This window comes from Daldinia caldariorum (assembly GCF_022478825.1).
Source record: "Daldinia caldariorum strain CBS 122874 unplaced genomic scaffold F4812scaffold_5, whole genome shotgun sequence".
NCBI lineage: Eukaryota > Fungi > Ascomycota > Sordariomycetes > Xylariales > Hypoxylaceae > Daldinia > Daldinia caldariorum.
Genome location: NW_025953041.1, coordinates 1,605,779 through 1,623,703, shown reverse-complemented (window position 1 = coordinate 1,623,703; position 17,925 = coordinate 1,605,779). Strand labels below are relative to the sequence as shown.

At 47.1% G+C, this 17,925-nt stretch overlaps 5 protein-coding genes across 5 annotated transcripts; 3 read left to right on the top strand and 2 right to left on the bottom strand.

Moving 5' to 3' along the window:
- Positions 1 to 553: 553 nt before the first annotated feature.
- F4812DRAFT_458104 (Peroxin-3) lies at positions 554 to 2,375 on the top strand (the record flags this gene model as incomplete). Its single annotated transcript, XM_047937305.1, has 3 exons — positions 554 to 711; positions 784 to 1,163; positions 1,240 to 2,375. 3 exons carry the CDS (start codon positions 554 to 556, stop codon positions 2,373 to 2,375), a joined length of 1,674 nt encoding a protein of 557 aa, XP_047791886.1.
- A 288-nt stretch (positions 2,376 to 2,663) lies between these two features.
- On the bottom strand, positions 2,664 to 4,010 carry F4812DRAFT_335418 (snare-like protein). Its single transcript, XM_047931592.1, has 3 exons — positions 3,781 to 4,010; positions 3,231 to 3,710; positions 2,664 to 3,056 (listed from the first exon to the last, which is right to left on the bottom strand). The coding sequence occupies exons 1-3, from the start codon at positions 3,821 to 3,823 to the stop codon at positions 2,953 to 2,955; spliced, it is 627 nt and encodes a 208-aa protein (XP_047791885.1). The 5' UTR covers positions 3,824 to 4,010; the 3' UTR covers positions 2,664 to 2,952.
- A 1,033-nt stretch (positions 4,011 to 5,043) lies between these two features.
- F4812DRAFT_458102 (Pkinase-domain-containing protein) lies at positions 5,044 to 7,582 on the top strand (the record flags this gene model as incomplete). The annotated part of the gene is made up of 7 exons (XM_047937304.1): positions 5,044 to 5,222; positions 5,349 to 5,430; positions 5,489 to 5,638; positions 5,695 to 6,088; positions 6,147 to 6,562; positions 6,612 to 6,749; positions 6,812 to 7,582. 7 exons carry the CDS (start codon positions 5,044 to 5,046, stop codon positions 7,580 to 7,582), a joined length of 2,130 nt encoding a protein of 709 aa, XP_047791884.1.
- A 1,263-nt stretch (positions 7,583 to 8,845) lies between these two features.
- F4812DRAFT_423689 (uncharacterized protein) lies at positions 8,846 to 9,582 on the bottom strand. Its single transcript, XM_047933775.1, has one exon. It carries the CDS (start codon positions 9,450 to 9,452, stop codon positions 9,111 to 9,113), a length of 342 nt encoding a protein of 113 aa, XP_047791883.1. The 5' UTR covers positions 9,453 to 9,582; the 3' UTR covers positions 8,846 to 9,110.
- A 6,634-nt stretch (positions 9,583 to 16,216) lies between these two features.
- On the top strand, positions 16,217 to 17,747 carry F4812DRAFT_458101 (serine/threonine-protein kinase hal4; the record flags this gene model as incomplete). Its single annotated transcript, XM_047937303.1, has 2 exons — positions 16,217 to 17,551; positions 17,616 to 17,747. The coding sequence occupies 2 exons, from the start codon at positions 16,217 to 16,219 to the stop codon at positions 17,745 to 17,747; spliced, it is 1,467 nt and encodes a 488-aa protein (XP_047791882.1).
- Positions 17,748 to 17,925: the final 178 nt, after the last annotated feature.

Below are 17,925 nucleotides of genomic sequence, written 5' to 3'. Positions count from 1 at the left end.
TTCCCCGAGGTCGTCTATCAGCAGACGCCGGCACGATGGATAGATGATCATTAGTCTTCGTTCTAATGCGTTTCTTCTGATGGAGGGGTCCAGACAAAGGGGGCTGAGCCGGAGGGGGAAAGACTTGGAAAACGTGGGGTGAAAATGGAACCTCCGTAAGTTACTAGGTACCTACATGTAGGTACTAGTACAGTTAGTACAGTAGCCTATCTTATCTATTGTTAGGTACCTAACCTCTTTCCGCAGTGTCAGTGTTTACGTATTGTACCTAACTAAGTTCTTTAAGAAGATCTCGCGCTTGGGCCGAGGCACACGTCAGAACCGAACCTCATTAAACGATTTTCCAGGTGAAAAGTACGAGACAAACGGTTGGCTGCATTACACCTCAATTAAAAAAAAAAATTAAAAAATTAAGGCCAATGCTAAGGTACCTGACCTAACAAAGTTGCACAAAAAAACCATTCACCTGAAGGCCTCTCTAAAACCCCCAAAGTTTCCAAAGCTTCCAAAGCCAAAACCTTGGGCGCCATCGACTTTTCTCCAAGGGCCCAGCATGATATCAGCTACGCGACGATGGTTCCGCCGTAATAGAACCCCAATAGCCATTGGTGCCAGTGTTGTTGGCGCTGGCTACTTGGCTACTCAATATGTGCTGAACAAGATCAATGACGCGCGCGAGCGCATGAGTAGCGACCGCATCGCGAAAGAGAAGTAAGACACCGCGTTTCGCAATATCCTGCGACAAGTTTACGAATAGCGATACCCTAACAATCCCTCCCCCAGCCTTCGACGTCGGTTCGAGCAGAATCAGGAAGATTGCACATTCACCGTTCTTGCGTTGCTGCCGACCGCAACGACAAACATCCTCGAGACCATGAATACCGAAAGGATCACGCTCGAGATCCAGCAGATGAAGGGCAGCAAGGCTCGGCGTAATAACCCTGATTCATCAGGTCCACCTCCCAGCATTGCTGATACTACTTTGACCGAAGAAGAAGGTAAAAGTATCGCCAGTCTACCGAGCGATAACGGTGCGTTCAATAGCCAGATGACGAGATCATCTGTGTCCAATGCGGGAGAGGGCTCTCAAGATGGCGGTCAACAGTCCGCGCAGAGATTGAGAAAAACGAAGAGACAGTTATGGGATGATTTAACGATAAGCTGTGAGTCGAGGTCCCCCCCCTTCGATTCAGTTTAAACTATGGCCCTCTATTCTTAGGCTAATCATCCTTTCTCTAGCAATAACGCGTGCGTTTACACTCGTATACACTTTGACCCTTCTTACTATGCTCACCCGTGTCCAACTTAACCTCCTGGGCAGACGTAGCTACTTATCCAGTGTAGTATCTCTAGCAACAGGAACAACACAGTCGACGATAAACTTGGAGAATAATGACGACGATAACCCAGAACACGCGTATGGAAGCGACTTTGAGACGAATCGGAAATACTTGACCTTTAGCTGGTGGCTACTCCACCGCGGTTGGGTCGAGATCATGGAGAACGTCGAGAGCGCCGTTCGCGACGTCTTTGGGCACCTTAGCCCCCGAGACCTGCTGAGCTTCGACACCTTCTCGCAGCTCACGCTCGAGGTCCGCAAGAAGATGGAGAGCAGGCCAGAAGGAACCGATGAATCGAGACCGGGCTCCAAGTGGCTACCGTTTTTGCTGCCCCCTACTAAGATGGAAGACTTTGTCCTCCGGGAGTCGGGCGTATTAGGCGACAACGTGTCTAACCAGCCGGATAGTTCATCGACGTCAGCATCATCAGAGGTGGCTCTCCGTCGTCTCCTGGACGAGACTTCGGACCTCATCGAGTCTCCTCCCTTCACGCGCGTCCTAACGCTCCTCCTCGACGCCAGCTTTTCCACTCTCCTATACAAGAAAGTGCTGCCGGGCGCCTTCGAGACACCAGGAGCACCTTTCACCGCGCCTCCCTCGCCAGACATGGGAGCGCTAGTTGGCCAGCAGGCCGCCGTAAGAGCGGCGGGCTCGAAGGTAGTCCTGCTCCCTAAGATCCTCTCGGTGCTCACGCGACAGGCCCATGCCATCGGCAACGGCATGCCGAACGAGTACCTACAGGAGATGGAGCAGGTCCGCGACCTAGAGGCCTTCGCCGCCGTAGTCTACTCGAGTAACTGGGAAAACGAGATACAGGACTCGGAGAACCTAGCCGCGGCGCGAGCCGCCGAAGAGGCGACGGGCAGCAGCAGTTATCTACACGTCCCAGAGGGTAGCGCCGTGGGCCGGTTCTCGCAGGTTTCGACTGTAGGCGAGGAGAGCATGGTCATAGTCGACCCGTCGCAGTCGCAGTCGCAGTTCTCGCAGACGCCGTCCTCTTTCGAGACGGCGTGGGAGCGAGCGATGGATCGATAGAATCCGAAAGGGGGGTTAGGCGATATGTGTGTGTGTGTGGTATGATATGATATAGAATATGATTACTACGTGAACTGTGGTTATTACTTGGCACAATTGGCTCTGTAACGAAATGACATGGGATGTCTTTGGATTTATGGGCGGAGGGGATAAACAATAATGTTTTAGTTTTTTTTTTACATAGAGGGCTACATCCTACATGTAAATACATGTACCAGCGGATACCAAAGCTCCAAAGTAAAGCTTGTCGGTTCCCGTAGGAGGATTAAATGATACCATCTCCAGCTCTAAGCTCCAAAGCCCTAGTTTGGGCATCTATACCGGATGTAAATCTTTGGGGTACATGCCTCGAGGATGGTGATATATCTGTGTCGTCCCGCTGCCGTCTATATATCTTTTCCCCCCTCTCCCATCTTTTATAACCCATCTTCCCGGAATAGATCAATTATTCGATCCTTAGTGGGTCTATAAATGGATGACCCCGAGGGTTAAAATTGAATTTGTAGCAGTTTGTTCTCTCGAAAACTTGGGGTCGGTATTATAACCCCGCCGTCTAAATTTTATTGTAGCGATGTCGTCACATCAGCCCTCTGATGAACTTGTCCAAACCCATCTCAAACATCTCGTTTCGCACGCCTTCGCCGCCTTTATGCTCGGCCGGCGCAAGGGGGTTCTTGACGACTAGCACGTAGGAGACGTTAGTTAGCATAAATGTAATCGCAGGGATAAGTTAAGTGCCCCCCCCGTCCGCCCCCCCTTTTTTATTACAGCAAGCCTTTCTTATAGCCTATAGCTCTGAAACCAACCAACCAAGCAAGCCAAGACCAGACATAAAACCAAGCTGGATAGACTCACCGTACTCAACCCAGAGGTTGATGTAGATCTGGTGCAGGACGTTGCGCATGCTGAGGGCGCCGGGCTCGGTGAGCATGGCGAAGCGCAGGTTGGTGGGCGTCTCGTAGTAGTGCAGCTTGTAGTGGGCGGTGCGGTAGGAGATGAAGGCGTCGTCGTCGCCGCCCAGCTTGCGCACCATGTTGCGCAGGCTGAACACCGTGCCGAAGATCAGCTTCGCGTCATCCTCCTTCTTCTTCCGCGAGACTGCGGCGGCTGCAGCGGCGGCGGCGGCGTTGTTGTTAGTGGCGGTAGTGGCGGATCCGGGCGAGGTGGAGGTTGCTGCTGTTGCCGTCGATGGAGCCGTTATGGATGGTGGTACTGCGGTCGTCGCGGAGGAGATGGATGGCGGCGGCGGTTGTGATTGGGGACGGGATGAAGGCGGACTCGCTATGCTTTGTGGTGGTGGCCGAGGAACCCAGAGCTTCGAGTATACGCACTCGGCTGCGCGGCGCGTGTCAGGCATTATTAGTTTGCATGGATAAATAATACAAGGTAGGTCTGTCTCTCTTACTGTGGCGATCGAAGATGTAGAACGAATAGACCTGTATAGGCATGACTGCTGCTAGCTACCTAAGCTACTTCTCCAGCGCGGGTCGCGGGTCGCGGGCTAGGGGAAGGAAAATCACATGCCCGGTGAGGGGACGAGTGGAAGTGGGATAAGACCTGACTGGGCAGTTCTTCTCTTCTTCTGGGCCTCGCCTTGTCGCTGTTGCGATTTGGCAATTTGGAAGATGTACGGATTAGGTGCTGGTGCTAAAAATAATGGGAACTAGGTAGGAATTGGGAATTGGAACTGTGGTCGGCAAGTCGGCATATGCTACGTACAAGATACCTCCTACAATACAATACTAAAACCAATATTTGCGGGCCGGTCCAGGGGGGGCCCGGGGGGTAGGAAGGCAGGGCCCAGCCTAAGAAGACGGTAGAACTTACAGTAGCGTCACGCTCGAAAACGTGATTAACATATTAGGTAGTTGCCCTAAAGATGCATATCTCATTAGGTACCTGTATAAGGCACGACATCGATGTTTTATCAATCGATGCTGATGTACTACGGTATGTACCTTAGGTAAACTTACGTAAGGTAAGACAAGGCATTTTTAAGTTGCTTATCAGTTGCCAACTACCTGCCTTAGGTTAGTAGTCAATATAATAATATATTTCCAATTCATACAACGCAACACGAAAACTCACACTATTAACCACGTAAGAATAAAATAAAATAAAAAGACGATCGTCATCCAGATCTCTATTCTCGACAAGTGGCCTTATTTTATTCATCAACCAGCATGATATTCAGCTGCTCAAGGGTCAAAACATGTCGTTATCTTCCCAGTTGTGAGGTCGTTAAGCCTGGGGGGGCAACCTCGAGCCCCAGCGGGATGTGATGCTGCAGCAAGCAACAGGGATCATGGAAGTGCAGTTGGGGGCCATGATTCGCCCAATCGCCGAATTAGTTGCATTTGGGCTGAACCTTTTTTTGAAATTCGTTGTGCCGGGGTCCGGGAGAGTAAGAAAGAGAGAGGGACGGGGTTGCAGAGAAGAAGAATACCTCCCATTTCTACCTACCTACCACCTATTTCACCTTTTTTTATCTACATACCTTTGAGCTTTTCAACTACCTTAAGCACCTAACCTAACTCATTTTTGTTTTGATCTTTATCTTTTTTTTATTAAACATAATTCGAAAGTTATGCGTCGGGAGCAGAGCTACTAATTCTCCAACCTTTGATGTTCGCTTGTTCCACAGAACGGGATAATCAAAACCGCCACGATGCAGACCTCATCCAACATAGCCTCGGCCGCTTCTACGCCAGCACCCGAGGAATTTACTAAATCAACCGGATCCCAAGAGCGACTACTCGATAGCACGCACAGCTTGCCCCTGTCCCCGCATATTACCGTCCAGCAAGATACGGACAAATTCGATCGACCGTCATTTGCCCCTCACTTGTGAGTCTTGGAAGCAGTACTATTATTATATAAATCAAGACTTCGTCGGGGTTGCCCCGCGATTTGTCTTGGCTGTTGAGTGGATGTATGTGGATATGTGGCTAAGACATCGATCCCTTCGCCTAGGTCCGCACCGCCCGATATTCCTCATTTCCAAAGTCCTATGAGACATCATAGGAGGACGCCATCACAGCATCGCGAAGTGAAGGTCCGTGGAGAATGGGATGAAATCTAGTGCGGGGTCGTGAACTGAGATCCTGTCGTAGGAAACCCTCAATGCTAGAACCGAGTATACGAACGACGAGACAGATGGCAGGTCGCAACAGACCATCAACCAGTACACCATTCGCGAAGAGATTGGAAGGGGTTCCTATGGTGCCGTACACCTTGCTACGGACCAATTCGGGAATGAATTTGTAAGCGCATGTGCCTGGTTTCGACATCAAGATTCATCTAATCATTCCTTGGACAGGCTCTCAAGGAATTCTCAAAACTTCGCCTTCGAAAACGAGCCCAGTCGAATATTCTAAGGAGACCCGAAGGTGGGAGGCCACGATCGCTTGGCCCAGGACAAGGTCTTTACCACGTCCATAGGAAACAGCTCAGCCACCATGAGATTGCAGAGGCAAAAGATGCCCTCTTCCTAATTCGAGAAGAGGTTGCTATCATGAAAAAGGTCAACCATCCTAATTTGGTACAGTTATTCGAAGTATTAGACGACCCGGAAAACGACTCCTTATACATGGTCCTGGAGATGTGTAAGAAAGGTGTTGTCATGAAAGTTGGTCTAGAGGAGCAAGCAACTCCCTACGATGATGAACAATGTCGTTTATGGTTTCGCGATCTCATCTTAGGCATAGAATACCGTAAGTTCATATGGAGGCACGAACCTCTCGCAGGCACACTAACCTCGTATTATCTTAGTACATGCCCAAGGTATTATACATCGAGATATCAAGCCCGATAACCTTCTACTCACAGATGACGATGTGCTCAAGATCGTCGACTTTGGGGTATCTGAGATATTCGAGAAACCTGATCACATGATGACTAGCAAGTCTGCAGGCTCTCCCGCCTTCTTGCCGCCTGAGTTATGCCAAGCCAACCATGGCGATGTATCAGGCAAAGCAGCTGATATATGGTCTATGGGGGTGACTTTGTATTGCCTCAAATATGGCAAGCTGCCTTTCATAAGGGATAATGTGTTGGACATGTATGACGCGATCCGCACTGATGAAATTCAAATACCCTCCGACAACGAGGACCCAAATTTCGTAGACCTCATCACCAAGATTCTGGACAAGAATAACGAAACAAGACTGACACTGCAGGAAATAAGGGTAAGTCTACTTAACCGTGGTATCGGACAACAAATACTAAACTAAACAGAACCATCCTTGGGTCACGAAGGGAGGCACTGATCCTCTACTGTCAGAAGAAGAAAATTGTGAAGACGTGATAGAGCCGCCAAATGCTCTAGAGGTCAACCATGCCTTCACGCGGAAGATGGATCATTTGATGTGTGTGGTAAGAGCTATCTATCCCTATAAACTCACCAGTTTCAAAGACTTACCTGAATTTGAGGTCAGTTGAAAGCAATTCGCCGGTTTAAGGGCCTCATTTCCAAGAGCAGAGTTGCAACCCCCGAGCATAAAACACTTCAAGTACCACATGCGCCGGAACCTGTGGAAAAGGAGCCTATCCCGGAAAATACAGACACGTCCGCAGCTTTGACCGCGCAACCAACACGTCAGAAGTCTATCGCAGAGGAGGCTGCCGAACTAGTCAGGCAGCGTAGAGCTTTCCTCGCAGCTCAAAGTCACGCCTCAACCCACCCATTAGCATCATCCGGAGTAGAGGGTAAGGGCCACGCTCATGACCTAACGGACAGGGCGCCACTTTTCCTGGGTATCGGCACGGGTGGACATGATGAATTCACTGCCTCTGATACTCCAGTTGATGTTGTATCCGACTCGCCTACCGGTATCGACTTTGACGTATATGACCGCGCGTTCGAGACAGAAATCAAACGCATCCGTTCCGACAAGAAAAAGGGTCGCGCTAAGACCTACCTGACGAAACTTGTAACGCCGCAAGAGAAAAGTAAATACGCCGGTGACGACTACATGGTATTGGAGGCTGCGAAATCGCCAACCATTAGCTCGCCAGCCTCAGGTGGAGGATGGAGTCTCGCAGAGAGGATAAACGAGCGGGTGGACAAGGAAAGTCACGAAGTTCAGGACGGCGCTAAGAAGGCATTCGATACCGCCAAAGAGACAGGGTATAGGTTCGCAAACTTAGTCATGGCCGCGACGAAGGACTTAAAGGAGAGGAATGCGGACTTGAAAAGGGACGGCTGAGTGAGCATTCCGAGACCCCCGGGTCGAGCGGTGTAAGAAGGAAGAAGACAAAGAGGGGTACACTATTTTACGCTCAGTCCATCACGATAATGACGCGTCACTCGCTCGCGAGGAGTTCCCCTAAGCTGTCAGTATACCCGGCTAATAAAAATAGCAAAGGGGGCGATCGAAGCATCGTTTGTGTTGCGTTAGGTACCTAGGTATGTATAATGAAGCAGAGCGGGCGTTCGGGCAAGGACGGGAAAGTCGGCGAAAAGTGGAGATTCGGAACGGACGGAAACGATTGTCGGTTCTTAAACCCATATAGCGATTCTCGAATAATAATATAGTATTATACGGGTTGGCCAGTTCGCATGTGACAGGCAGATGAGCAAGTAAGCTAGATATCAAGTACGGGAAGGTTCTTTTACCTTGGGTGGGCGAGAAAGACTAATACCTACTAGGTACGCAGGTGAGGAGAGGTTGTCGATCATGTTCGTCTAACCTGGTGTATCTACGTAATCCCAGGAATCGATGAATAAAGTACCTAAGCCAATGACCTAGCAAAGACATCATGACGGCAATGGTTGTTGGCGGTGGTATCATCTTCGAGCTGGAAACACATCCGCCAGCGAATGGACGAGCGCTGGACTTGTTCCTTTCCACCGAAGTTCTCTACTAGGTACTTGCTTTAGGAGGTATTTAACATTCTCACGCGCCTACGCAATGCCATGCAATGCAATGCATATCGATCTTCGCTAGGTAGGTACCTACTCGGATATGACTACCAAAGGTGGGATTTTGAGAGGGTAATTGCCCCCCTTTCAGTTGGGCAATTCTGTGTTGTTGTTGTTGGGGTGGTGGTAGTAGTGAGAAAATAATAAGGTTAGGTACCTACGAAAATGTATGTATAATAGATACCTGGAGCGAGATGTTAGGATGTATTGTACAATATAATGTGTAACAGGTACTTAAGGTACTTATTTCATATGTGTAAGATAGGGCTAGGGTGGTTTGGTTAATAAAATAGCAAAAAGAGAAAAAAAAAAAAAAAAAAAAAACACTTGTCATATTGGTAGTTGTATTGTTTTACATTTGTCCGCTCACCTGCTCTTAGGTTTGGTTTAGGTTAGGTTAGGTATGAGCTTTGCGTCTGGCTGGCCCCCCTGGTCGAAGCAGGGAGGGAGGGAAGAGTGATGATACGTATGTACTGCGTAGCATATGCAATGGCATGCACAACACACCATCGTGTTACTTGCAGGGAAAAAAAAAGAAAAGAAAAAAAAGGTGTGGCGTTAGGTACTACCTATGTAAATACCTAATGTATTGTATATTACCTGCTCAACCTGTCTTAGGTATAATACATAGTACACACCAAGCAGTTTGCCGCCCTTGTGTATATTCGTTCCACACAGGGTTGATAGTTGGTACAATACTATAATATGTATCGTAAAGAGAGACAGAGAGAGAAAGAGATGGATGGATGGATTATTTGGTACCGAACTTTGATAGACGGCATCGACTTCGCTCACCGCGGGAATAAACCAGCTCAGCTCGCTACACCTCGGTGCTTGTACAATACGTGTGTAGAAGACGTGCCTAGCATACGTGGAATTGGCCTAAGAGAGAGGAATGTGTTGTGCGGAAGAAAAAAAAAGGAGCAAGCAAGCAAGCAGGGAATGTACCAGGTATCTAATGTAGGTAAGGTAAGGAAAGGCAAGGCATGGTAAAGATAGTGTAGGCCAAGGAAAACGCACCATTCCGAGCACGTGGAGGAGTTGATGAATATTGTAGGTAGAAGAGAAATTTGAAAAAAAAAAACAAAAAAAAAAACAATACACGATGTAGGCTGCGCTGGCGAGGCTGACGGGATGTCTCTGAAAGCGGTCATACGGCCATACACCGCTCATCATCGGTCTAGTTATCTATTTTCACCGGGTATGTTTCACGGCGGGCGATAAGGCTGCTTGCTTATAGGTGAGGCATATAGAGATCGATCTGTTAGGTATGCGATTCAGGGGTTAAAGCCTTTTACTTGTTTTGCTTCGGCTCAATAACGCTTTGCTCGTCTGTTAGTAGAAGACTTTTTACAACTACCTAACATGTAAGTAAGTCTTGGGATTATTATCATCCGCCTCGCGCTTTAGAAATAGGAGACATTACCTCCGCTCCTCCTATGTGATTATTATGCATGTTTATATTCTCATGTATGTTAGGCGGATATATTATTTAAATATGTTGTTAGTTCCAAAGTAACCAACTCCAACTCCAACTCCAGCTCTACCCTCCTACTCTGTCACTAATTCACTTATCGAGAAGAGGAAGAGGAGGAAACCCATCCCCCCGAGGTAACCTAACCCCAGATTTCTTGACTGCCGCACTACACACCAAAGAAGCAAGCCGGTTTCGTTTAGCGAGACAAATCTAGATCCTCGTTGAGACTGTGACCCTCTTGAGTTCTGGCACTTTCGGCCGGTAATTCCAACAAGCCGAGTGCAGAACCTTGGCGCCACGCCCCCCTTTTTTAATTTTTAATTTTTGATGTTTTGTCTTTTACTTTTCGTCTGGCTGATTGCATACCCGTTCTCTTCAAATCTTGATTGGCGTCTTGTCTTGGCTTCGGCAATTGATAACCGGGGTAGGAACGGCCCGTTCGGAGAGATGCCAACGACTTTGAAAATAGGTATGTAGGAGAGGTAATGAGGAATTCGGTAGTATAACCGCATCTACTCGGTGTCGTTACTTTGGCGGACCAACGCTCTTAATTATTGATCGCCGTAAAAGACACCCCGCAACCCCCCCTTTTCCCATGTCCTTGACCTCGTTCGTAGGCTCTGCCTTTCGGGGATTATCTTACCAGCCTGAAACATCAACATCCCACGTTTTTTACAGAGTAACCTACCTAGGGACACGACAACGCTTCGCGTATTCCAAGATACTTACTATGTGCCTACCTTAGGTATAGACACGAGGGATTTATTGAGACGATAGCCGCAACCCGCATGGATGGCTACGCCCATGATTGGGTCTTGTTTTCCAATATCAAGTACAATATAGAGCTATCCCGCATATGACGCCACTACGCGACCGTACGACTAGCAGGGGACTAGAATCCCCCAGCAGTTCCCCTGCTTAATACCCTTGCTGGATGGCATCTCAAAGAGGGATGTTCTATAGTTGTCAAGTTGTATACTTTGGTAGCTCCCCCCAGATTTTCCAGTCTATCCAGTCTATCCATCCGCGTGAGTAGTATGAAATGCCACTACGTTATGGGTGTGACGACTGAAGCGACTGTACAGCGTATCTAGGATCTAGAACCAGTCGATAGTTTCCCTGGTAATCTCGTCTGAGTTAATTGCGCCGTGTGGGTGCACAGCAAAGGTTGGCTACCCTTCACGTTACCATCTAATGTTAGAATGACTGGCCAGGCTCAAGATGGAAATCTTATCCGATATATAGGAGGTAGGTAAGCTACTTCTTAATCTCAACCCATACTCTTCGGTGGGTTAGTATCGGAAATAATTGATTTTTTGGGGTTTTCGAGGGTATCTGTGCACTTTGTTCGTACCTTTTGCCGTAATTTTTTTCTTTCTCTTTTTTTTCTTCCTTCTTAATATACCCCGCTGAAGAGTGAAATTTTTGGAATATCAAGTCCAAAAAAAACTGTTGCTTATCCGATACAAGCGGTGTGACATAAAATGCAAATTCGGAGACTTCCAGCTTCAGTTTAGAAGTATAAGTAGTCCTGAATATCATTACCTGAGATGCATGGCGAATAGGAAGGTGAGCTGATATAAAATTGGAATGATGCTCAGCTCGGGAACGGGAGCTTTGTGCTTTGCGGCGTAAACTAGGGTTATTACTAGCATCGAATATGGCCATGATGATCGGCGCAAACACATCGTGAGACATGTGGTTATCGGGATTCTAGGTATCTGATCTTCATTGCATGGCGACCAAAAGTCTTGGCGCTGATACCTGTCCGCTTCGGGTTTGTCAATGGCTATGTAAGAATTTCGTTGCTACTTTTACTTTTTCTTCCTTGCGAATGCGCCGTCGCGGATGCGGGACGCACAGGATGGTTGCAGATGAAGGAACGGCTATTTGACAGCGACGTATTAGACGGCTAGTTGCTGCTGATGGGATAATCAGATAATGCATGTTCCCGGTATAGCTACATAGGAGGTAGTTAAGTATGCATCAACTCACGAGGAATTAGGATAAGTGAAGTGGATAGGATGGAAAGAATAGTTAGTCTAGGTACGTTGGCTGGCTGGTCGGATTGATATCCCAATTCGTTAAATGTGGTCAAGCGTACAATCAGAAGCTTAAGAGAACCCGGATTTCATGACGTCAATTACCAAAGCAGTAATGAATCCGGAAGATAAGTCGGACAGAGGGATAACCGCCAGGCATAACGTTTTGATGTGGACTACCCCGAAGTTTCCTTGTGGAACATCGTGGTTGATACTGACAGTCTAACACTGATCACTATGAATAGGCACATAGCAACATAGGCACATAGGTACCCTAGGTAGGTAGCTAATGGGCGGGCCGAGGACAGTAACCAAGGCCGCACACGTGAGATCTCAGTTTTCTCAAGTAGATCGGAATGAATTTCTGTCATAAAATTGTGAACCCCTCCCAGACTCCTGGGTCCAGTTGAGATCTCATCTGGTCGAGAGCCAAGCAGCAGCAGCCGCCGCCGCCGCCGCCGCCGTTGTTGTTGTTGTTATTGTTGTTGTCGTAGCCCTGTGACACATTTGTAGTACACATAGGGAAACTTCGGGATGTCTAAATTAAATTCGGGGCGGAAATATATCCACCCCTTTATGTAATCGTATTGGCGGATATGCGGCTGCGGTGGAGGTTCTTTGGAGGCCTCCTAGGTGATAATAGGTCAAAATGAAAACCACAGGAGCGAAAGAGAGGGAACCTTGGCTATACTTGGCATATAACTAGCTGTAATGCCTCCGGCCTGCATATAAGGGGAAGCTTTTGTGCTTGACTTGGTTATGCATGTACTTACTGTAGTTGTAGCTCTAACCGCAGCTATATACTATGTATATGCATGAAAAGCTCTCGACATCATGACTAGCTTGCAGTAGCAAGGATAATGATATGTAATATGTCGAAGCACTACATGGCCGAGAAATTGCAGGATATGTAGTACCTAGTAGAACGGACAAACTTGAAGCGGTGAGCGTATCCGGATTGGCTGTGTTGTGCGTTTAAGTTCAAGGCGGACGATAATCACGAATACTCGTAACATGTGGTCTTAGTGCGGCGTAGCCGAGCTAATAGCACGAAGGCGGTCCAGATCTAGTTGTTCCAATAATTATCTCCTTGTTAGGTTTTGAGTCTTAGTCGAGGGCAAGAAATGCCTCATCCAGTAGTCAACGTCAAGGACAAGAAACGCCGGCGTGCAACGTTCAGACATTAGTTTGTGGTGCTCCCGTAAGCTACTACGATTATTTAGGTAGGATATCGGCCTTCCGAGATGGGTAAGGTGCCATTGAGAAATAAAGCTCCTTTTGATTGTATAGTTGGTAGTCCAACATCCAACAGAAAGCCTTGAGAATGAAATATACAGTAGTACCAGGATAGGTTCCCCCGAAGTGTCTCTCTTTAGTCAAAACAAGACAATGGTAGAAAGAAATGATGCTAATATTAGAATCAGTAGACAAAGCAAAAGCAGGGCTCACGAGGTAGATCGGAACAATAGCATCAGTCGGAAATAATCGTTGTTGATCTAGCATGAGGCTCTTTATCAATTAGGCTGGTTGGATGGCCTCGTGGCATCCTCAATACAACACAACATATATAATATGCCTTGGTTAATTAAGTGAGGGTAGTAATGGTGTTTCTCTTTTGTCTTATTTGTTATTGGGGGGAAGATGGTGGGAAAGCCGAATGGTTAGTAAATGGGAGGTAATAAATGGTCAGATTGGCTTAGATGGATAATTCGGAAGGGATGGATTGTGTCACGATGCTCTTCTCTCTGACTTATTAGATGAGGATATATGTTCCACTTATACCACTTATACCACCTCATACCTGCCTACATAACCCAAGGTTACCTGCCGGTGCAGATTCGAGATTGCCTACTGGGGAACTACATAAAAGCCCACCAATTGCAACTTCTGTAGTTCCTGTTACGTGCAGATGCTTCCACCATCGTAGTTGCGACCTATCGCGCAACTGCTTAATCTACTAGCTCTATACTGGGGTAAATACCTAACCTAGCCTTCAGGTTGTACTAGATACGGGTCCCGTCCCTCGGGTTCCCTCTAGTTTGTAGACTTATCTTATGTAAGCAACGCCTAATGCCGCGTCTTGCGTTACGATTAATACCAATCTACCAAATAATATTCATTTAAAAGCTAGTAAGTAGATGTGTACCATGGATGCGTCTAAGGTGCGTCACTTGCCGGATACATACGTGCAGTACCCAAATAGGCAATGCAAGCTGCATGGATTCAAGCTGACTACTTCGTTATGTATGTACGGCCAGACAGCCCAGACAGCCTATTATATTATAGGTATGTAAAGTAAACTTTAAGTAAGTCATTGAATAACGACGTAGGTACTAATTATGTAAGTACTATAGTACAATTTAACTATATAGTAGTTGCAGTGCAGTGCAGGTGAACAGATGTAATACGTACCTGTTTTGAAGGTATCTTAGGCTTAGGTAGTTTAAAACATCCATTACATGCCTAGTATTTTACAATGTAGTATTGTACAGCTTGCACGACAGGAAGAAGCCAGAAGCTAGAAGTCATCCCACTCATTAGCGTGCATCCCGCGCTGTATTGGTCATACCTACCTACCTACATAGAGACGTGATCACCTTCACTTTTCCTTACTTCTAAGTTCTACCTAATTACCTTACGTATTATACATAAACTACGCAATACCTGATAACTAGTAAAAATGGAAGCTGCCCTAGTGCTTAAAAAAAACCCCTGCATAACACAAATTATATCAATCCTAGTATATAATATAAGAGGTAGATTACCTACCTAAGGTACATAACCTAGGTAATGTATTGTACAATGGTACATTGAAGATTATGTGTATGTAGGTAGGTATGTAGGTAGGTACCTAGGTATCTAAGGTACGGGACGGATACGAATACAAATACAAAAACCCTGACATCACCTACACCGCAGAGCTATCCAATACCCTTTTCTCTGGCCCTCCTTTCTCGCAATCAACGATTAATCGGCTCGTTCCTAGAATTGGAAAAGGAAAGGAAAAAAACATACGTCTAGTTTATTTGCAGCATCTCCACTTGGATCGATTCAACCTGGCTTCCCACGAATCTTAATTCTAGCTGCTTCCGTCCTCTGCGCGCCCTCCCTCTGGTCCTTGGCTTCTAAAACAATGACAATCTTCACTTCGTCGAAACGAAGTTTAGTTAGCTATCATTTGCGCCTCCTCTAACATTAGCTGGAACCCTCCCAAGGTTCCTACCGATTTTTTGCGCTTCTCAGGAAATCATAAGCACCGGCGTCTAAAACCGGCTCGGGCTGGCGACGTCGTACTCTTCTTACCTTGAACTAGAACACACACAGGAAAAAAAAAGATTAAATTCCAATCATCACCACTTACCAACCATCATCATTAGCTCCTCACAATTTCCCTCTCCCTTTCTAACCTACGTGACTCCTCTTATAATAAATACACCACTACCGGCTACTCGTTGGATTGTTAAATCGTTAGATCCCGCACTGTTACTAAGTTGACAGCTGTATCTAGCTGTACATATTACCTACGAATACCACCTTTGGCGCCCTCCTGCTCGAACTGCTCAGTTACCTAAGGTACTTGACGTTTTGACGGGGGTTTTTTTTAGGTACGCTTAACGCTCTACGCTAGCGCTAAAAGGCAAACCTTAAAACAAAACATTATCAGAGACTTCTACGTTATTCACTAAAGAAGTGCAAACAATTCCAGCTACCTAACCTAACGCTTAAAGCCTTTTTTTTTCTTCTTTTCTTAAATAGAAAAAAAAAAAAATTAAAATTTCTACGTTTCGAGATTTATCAATTTTATTCTTTACGCATTTATTCACTCGGTTTCCCACCCCCATTCTCTTGTACCATTAATATAGATTTACTGGTTTTTATCTCCAGATTCCGAACTCCAGCAAAGCAGCAAGCAGCAAGCAACACGCGGCTCTCCCCAACAGCAGCAAAGCCCGCACCCATAACCAGATTTTAATAATTCGGAGGACCTAAACTCTGCAGCACCTAGAACTAGACTGACTACTAGTATTATAGTAGCTCAGTTCGCCTCCCCACACTCTTGCCCTACTTTGATTATTAACTTACCTGTCACCGGAAACTACAAATTGGCATCCGCCCGCCTTTAATTAATTCCTTTTTCTTTTTTCACTTCCCTATTGCGAAACCCACCCACAGCGCGATCAAAACTGTTTTGCAATCCGTCTTTAGTGTCGCCAACACCTGGGCGCAGCCCACCAAGGCGACCTCGAGCCGCCAACCAGCTTTCTCCATTCGCCGAACTTGTCACTTTCCTCTCCACGCCAGTTCCCCGTCGCCAAGTGACTATTTTCCTATTCGAGACTTTGACCCATAACTATAATTACAACTATACAGTATCCAACTCACAACACCACCGTCGGAAATGTCGAGCGCTTCGGAAAAGACGGTCTCTCCCAGCGCCTCCAAGCAGTCTTCCATAAAATCGGTTGATATTTCCACGCGATCTCCGAAATTAAGACCGCAAAATGGCCAGCCCGTTGGCGACGCCTCTCATGCCGAGGCTCAGCCGAAACAACCCGAGAGAGCCTCCATCAAGGACAGGTTAACCCGAATGTTTTCCAATAAGGACGATATACCTAAATCCGTCCCTTTCGATGCTGGTCAACCGTCTAAGCGCGTCGTCCCGACCCCCTCTCCCAGCCTGACTGGCGTCAGCGCGCCCTCGAAACCGAACAGCCTGGCTCGTAAGCCATCCTCTGCTGACCCTCCTACCGCATCTAAACCAGCGCCCTACCAACGATTTGTCATGAATCCAGACGTCCCCGGTGGCCATGAGCATCATCTCAAGGGTAGCAAGCGGCAAGAGAAACTCTCTGACATGTGGAAGGCTCTACTTGGGAGAAAGCAAGACCAACCTGCCGAAGCTGACTTATCCTTGGTTTCTAGTTGGGTTGACACCCTTAAGCAGGAAAAAGATATGCTAGCCAGCGATAAGAAGGGAGGTCCAAATCAGAGCATTACTCTAGTCGAGAAATATGGAAAATGCCAAGAGGTAGTTGGTCGTGGTGCTTTTGGCATCGTAAGGATATCGCATAAGAAGATGGAGAATGGAGAAAAGCTCTTTGCCGTCAAGGAATTCCGCCGCCGACCAGAAGAGACGGAGAAGAAGTATAGCAAGCGCCTAACAGCAGAGTTCTGCATATCTTCCTCTTTGCGTCACCCTAATGTCATACATACGCTAGACCTACTGAAAGACGAAAAAGGTGACTATTGCGAAGTTATGGAGTATTGCTCCGGTGGTGATTTATACACGCTCGTCCTCGCCGCTGGGAAGTTGGAGGTGGTAGAAGCCGATTGTTACTTCAAGCAGATGATGCGCGGCGTCGAGTACCTACATGAGATGGGTGTCGCACACCGTGATCTTAAGCCCGAAAATCTGCTTCTTACGAGCCATGGCGCCTTAAAAATCACGGATTTTGGCAACGGCGAATGCTTCAGAATGGCGTGGGAAAATGATGCTCACATGGTTTCGGGTCTCTGCGGTTCTGCGCCTTATATCGCACCGGAAGAATATATTGACAAGGAATTTGACGCTCGAGCCGTCGATGTCTGGGCTTGTGGTGTTATATATATGGCGATGCGAACCGGACGACACTTGTGGCGTGTTGCCAAGAAGGATGAGGACGAGTTTTACGAGCGGTATCTTGAAGGACGCCGCGACGAAGAAGGTTATGGCCCGATTGAGTCATTACACCGTGTAAGTGGCTTTTTATCTTCTATCATCCTAGAGTTGCTGCACAATCCTAACAAATAGCATGAAGGCCCGTTGTCGCAACGTCATCTATTCTATCCTCGACCCCAATCCCACCCGACGTATCACAGCATCACAAGTTCTCAAGTCCGAATGGGGTCGTGAAATTAAGCTTTGCAAGGCCGGCGAAGAAGGTCTTTAAGCGATGCTGCTCTTTACGAGCCGCGTCTCTTGATTAAGGGATGAGCTTTCTGTTATGGGACCAACCGGTTCGCTACAGGTTGTTTCGTCTCTTTGGTGTCGTCAACTTTCTAGAAGATGATGACCCTGATGTTCTTCGCCACCTCTTCGAGGAGAATGGTTCACTATTTACCCTATCA

Bases quoted from the DNA above. Each gene is read 5' to 3' on its own strand.
- F4812DRAFT_335418 (XM_047931592.1), bottom strand. From the start codon at position 3,823: ATGCCTATACAGGTCTATTCGTTCTACATCTTCGATCGCCACA. The intron at 3,711-3,780 runs GTAAGAGAGACA...CGCGCCGCGCAG, and splicing joins CTACATCTTCGATCGCCACA to CCGAGTGCGTATACTCGAAG. The intron at 3,057-3,230 runs GTGAGTCTATCC...CCTACGTGCTAG, and splicing joins CAACCTCTGGGTTGAGTACG to TCGTCAAGAACCCCCTTGCG.
- F4812DRAFT_423689 (XM_047933775.1), bottom strand. From the start codon at position 9,452: ATGACCGCTTTCAGAGACATCCCGTCAGCCTCGCCAGCGCAGCCTACA.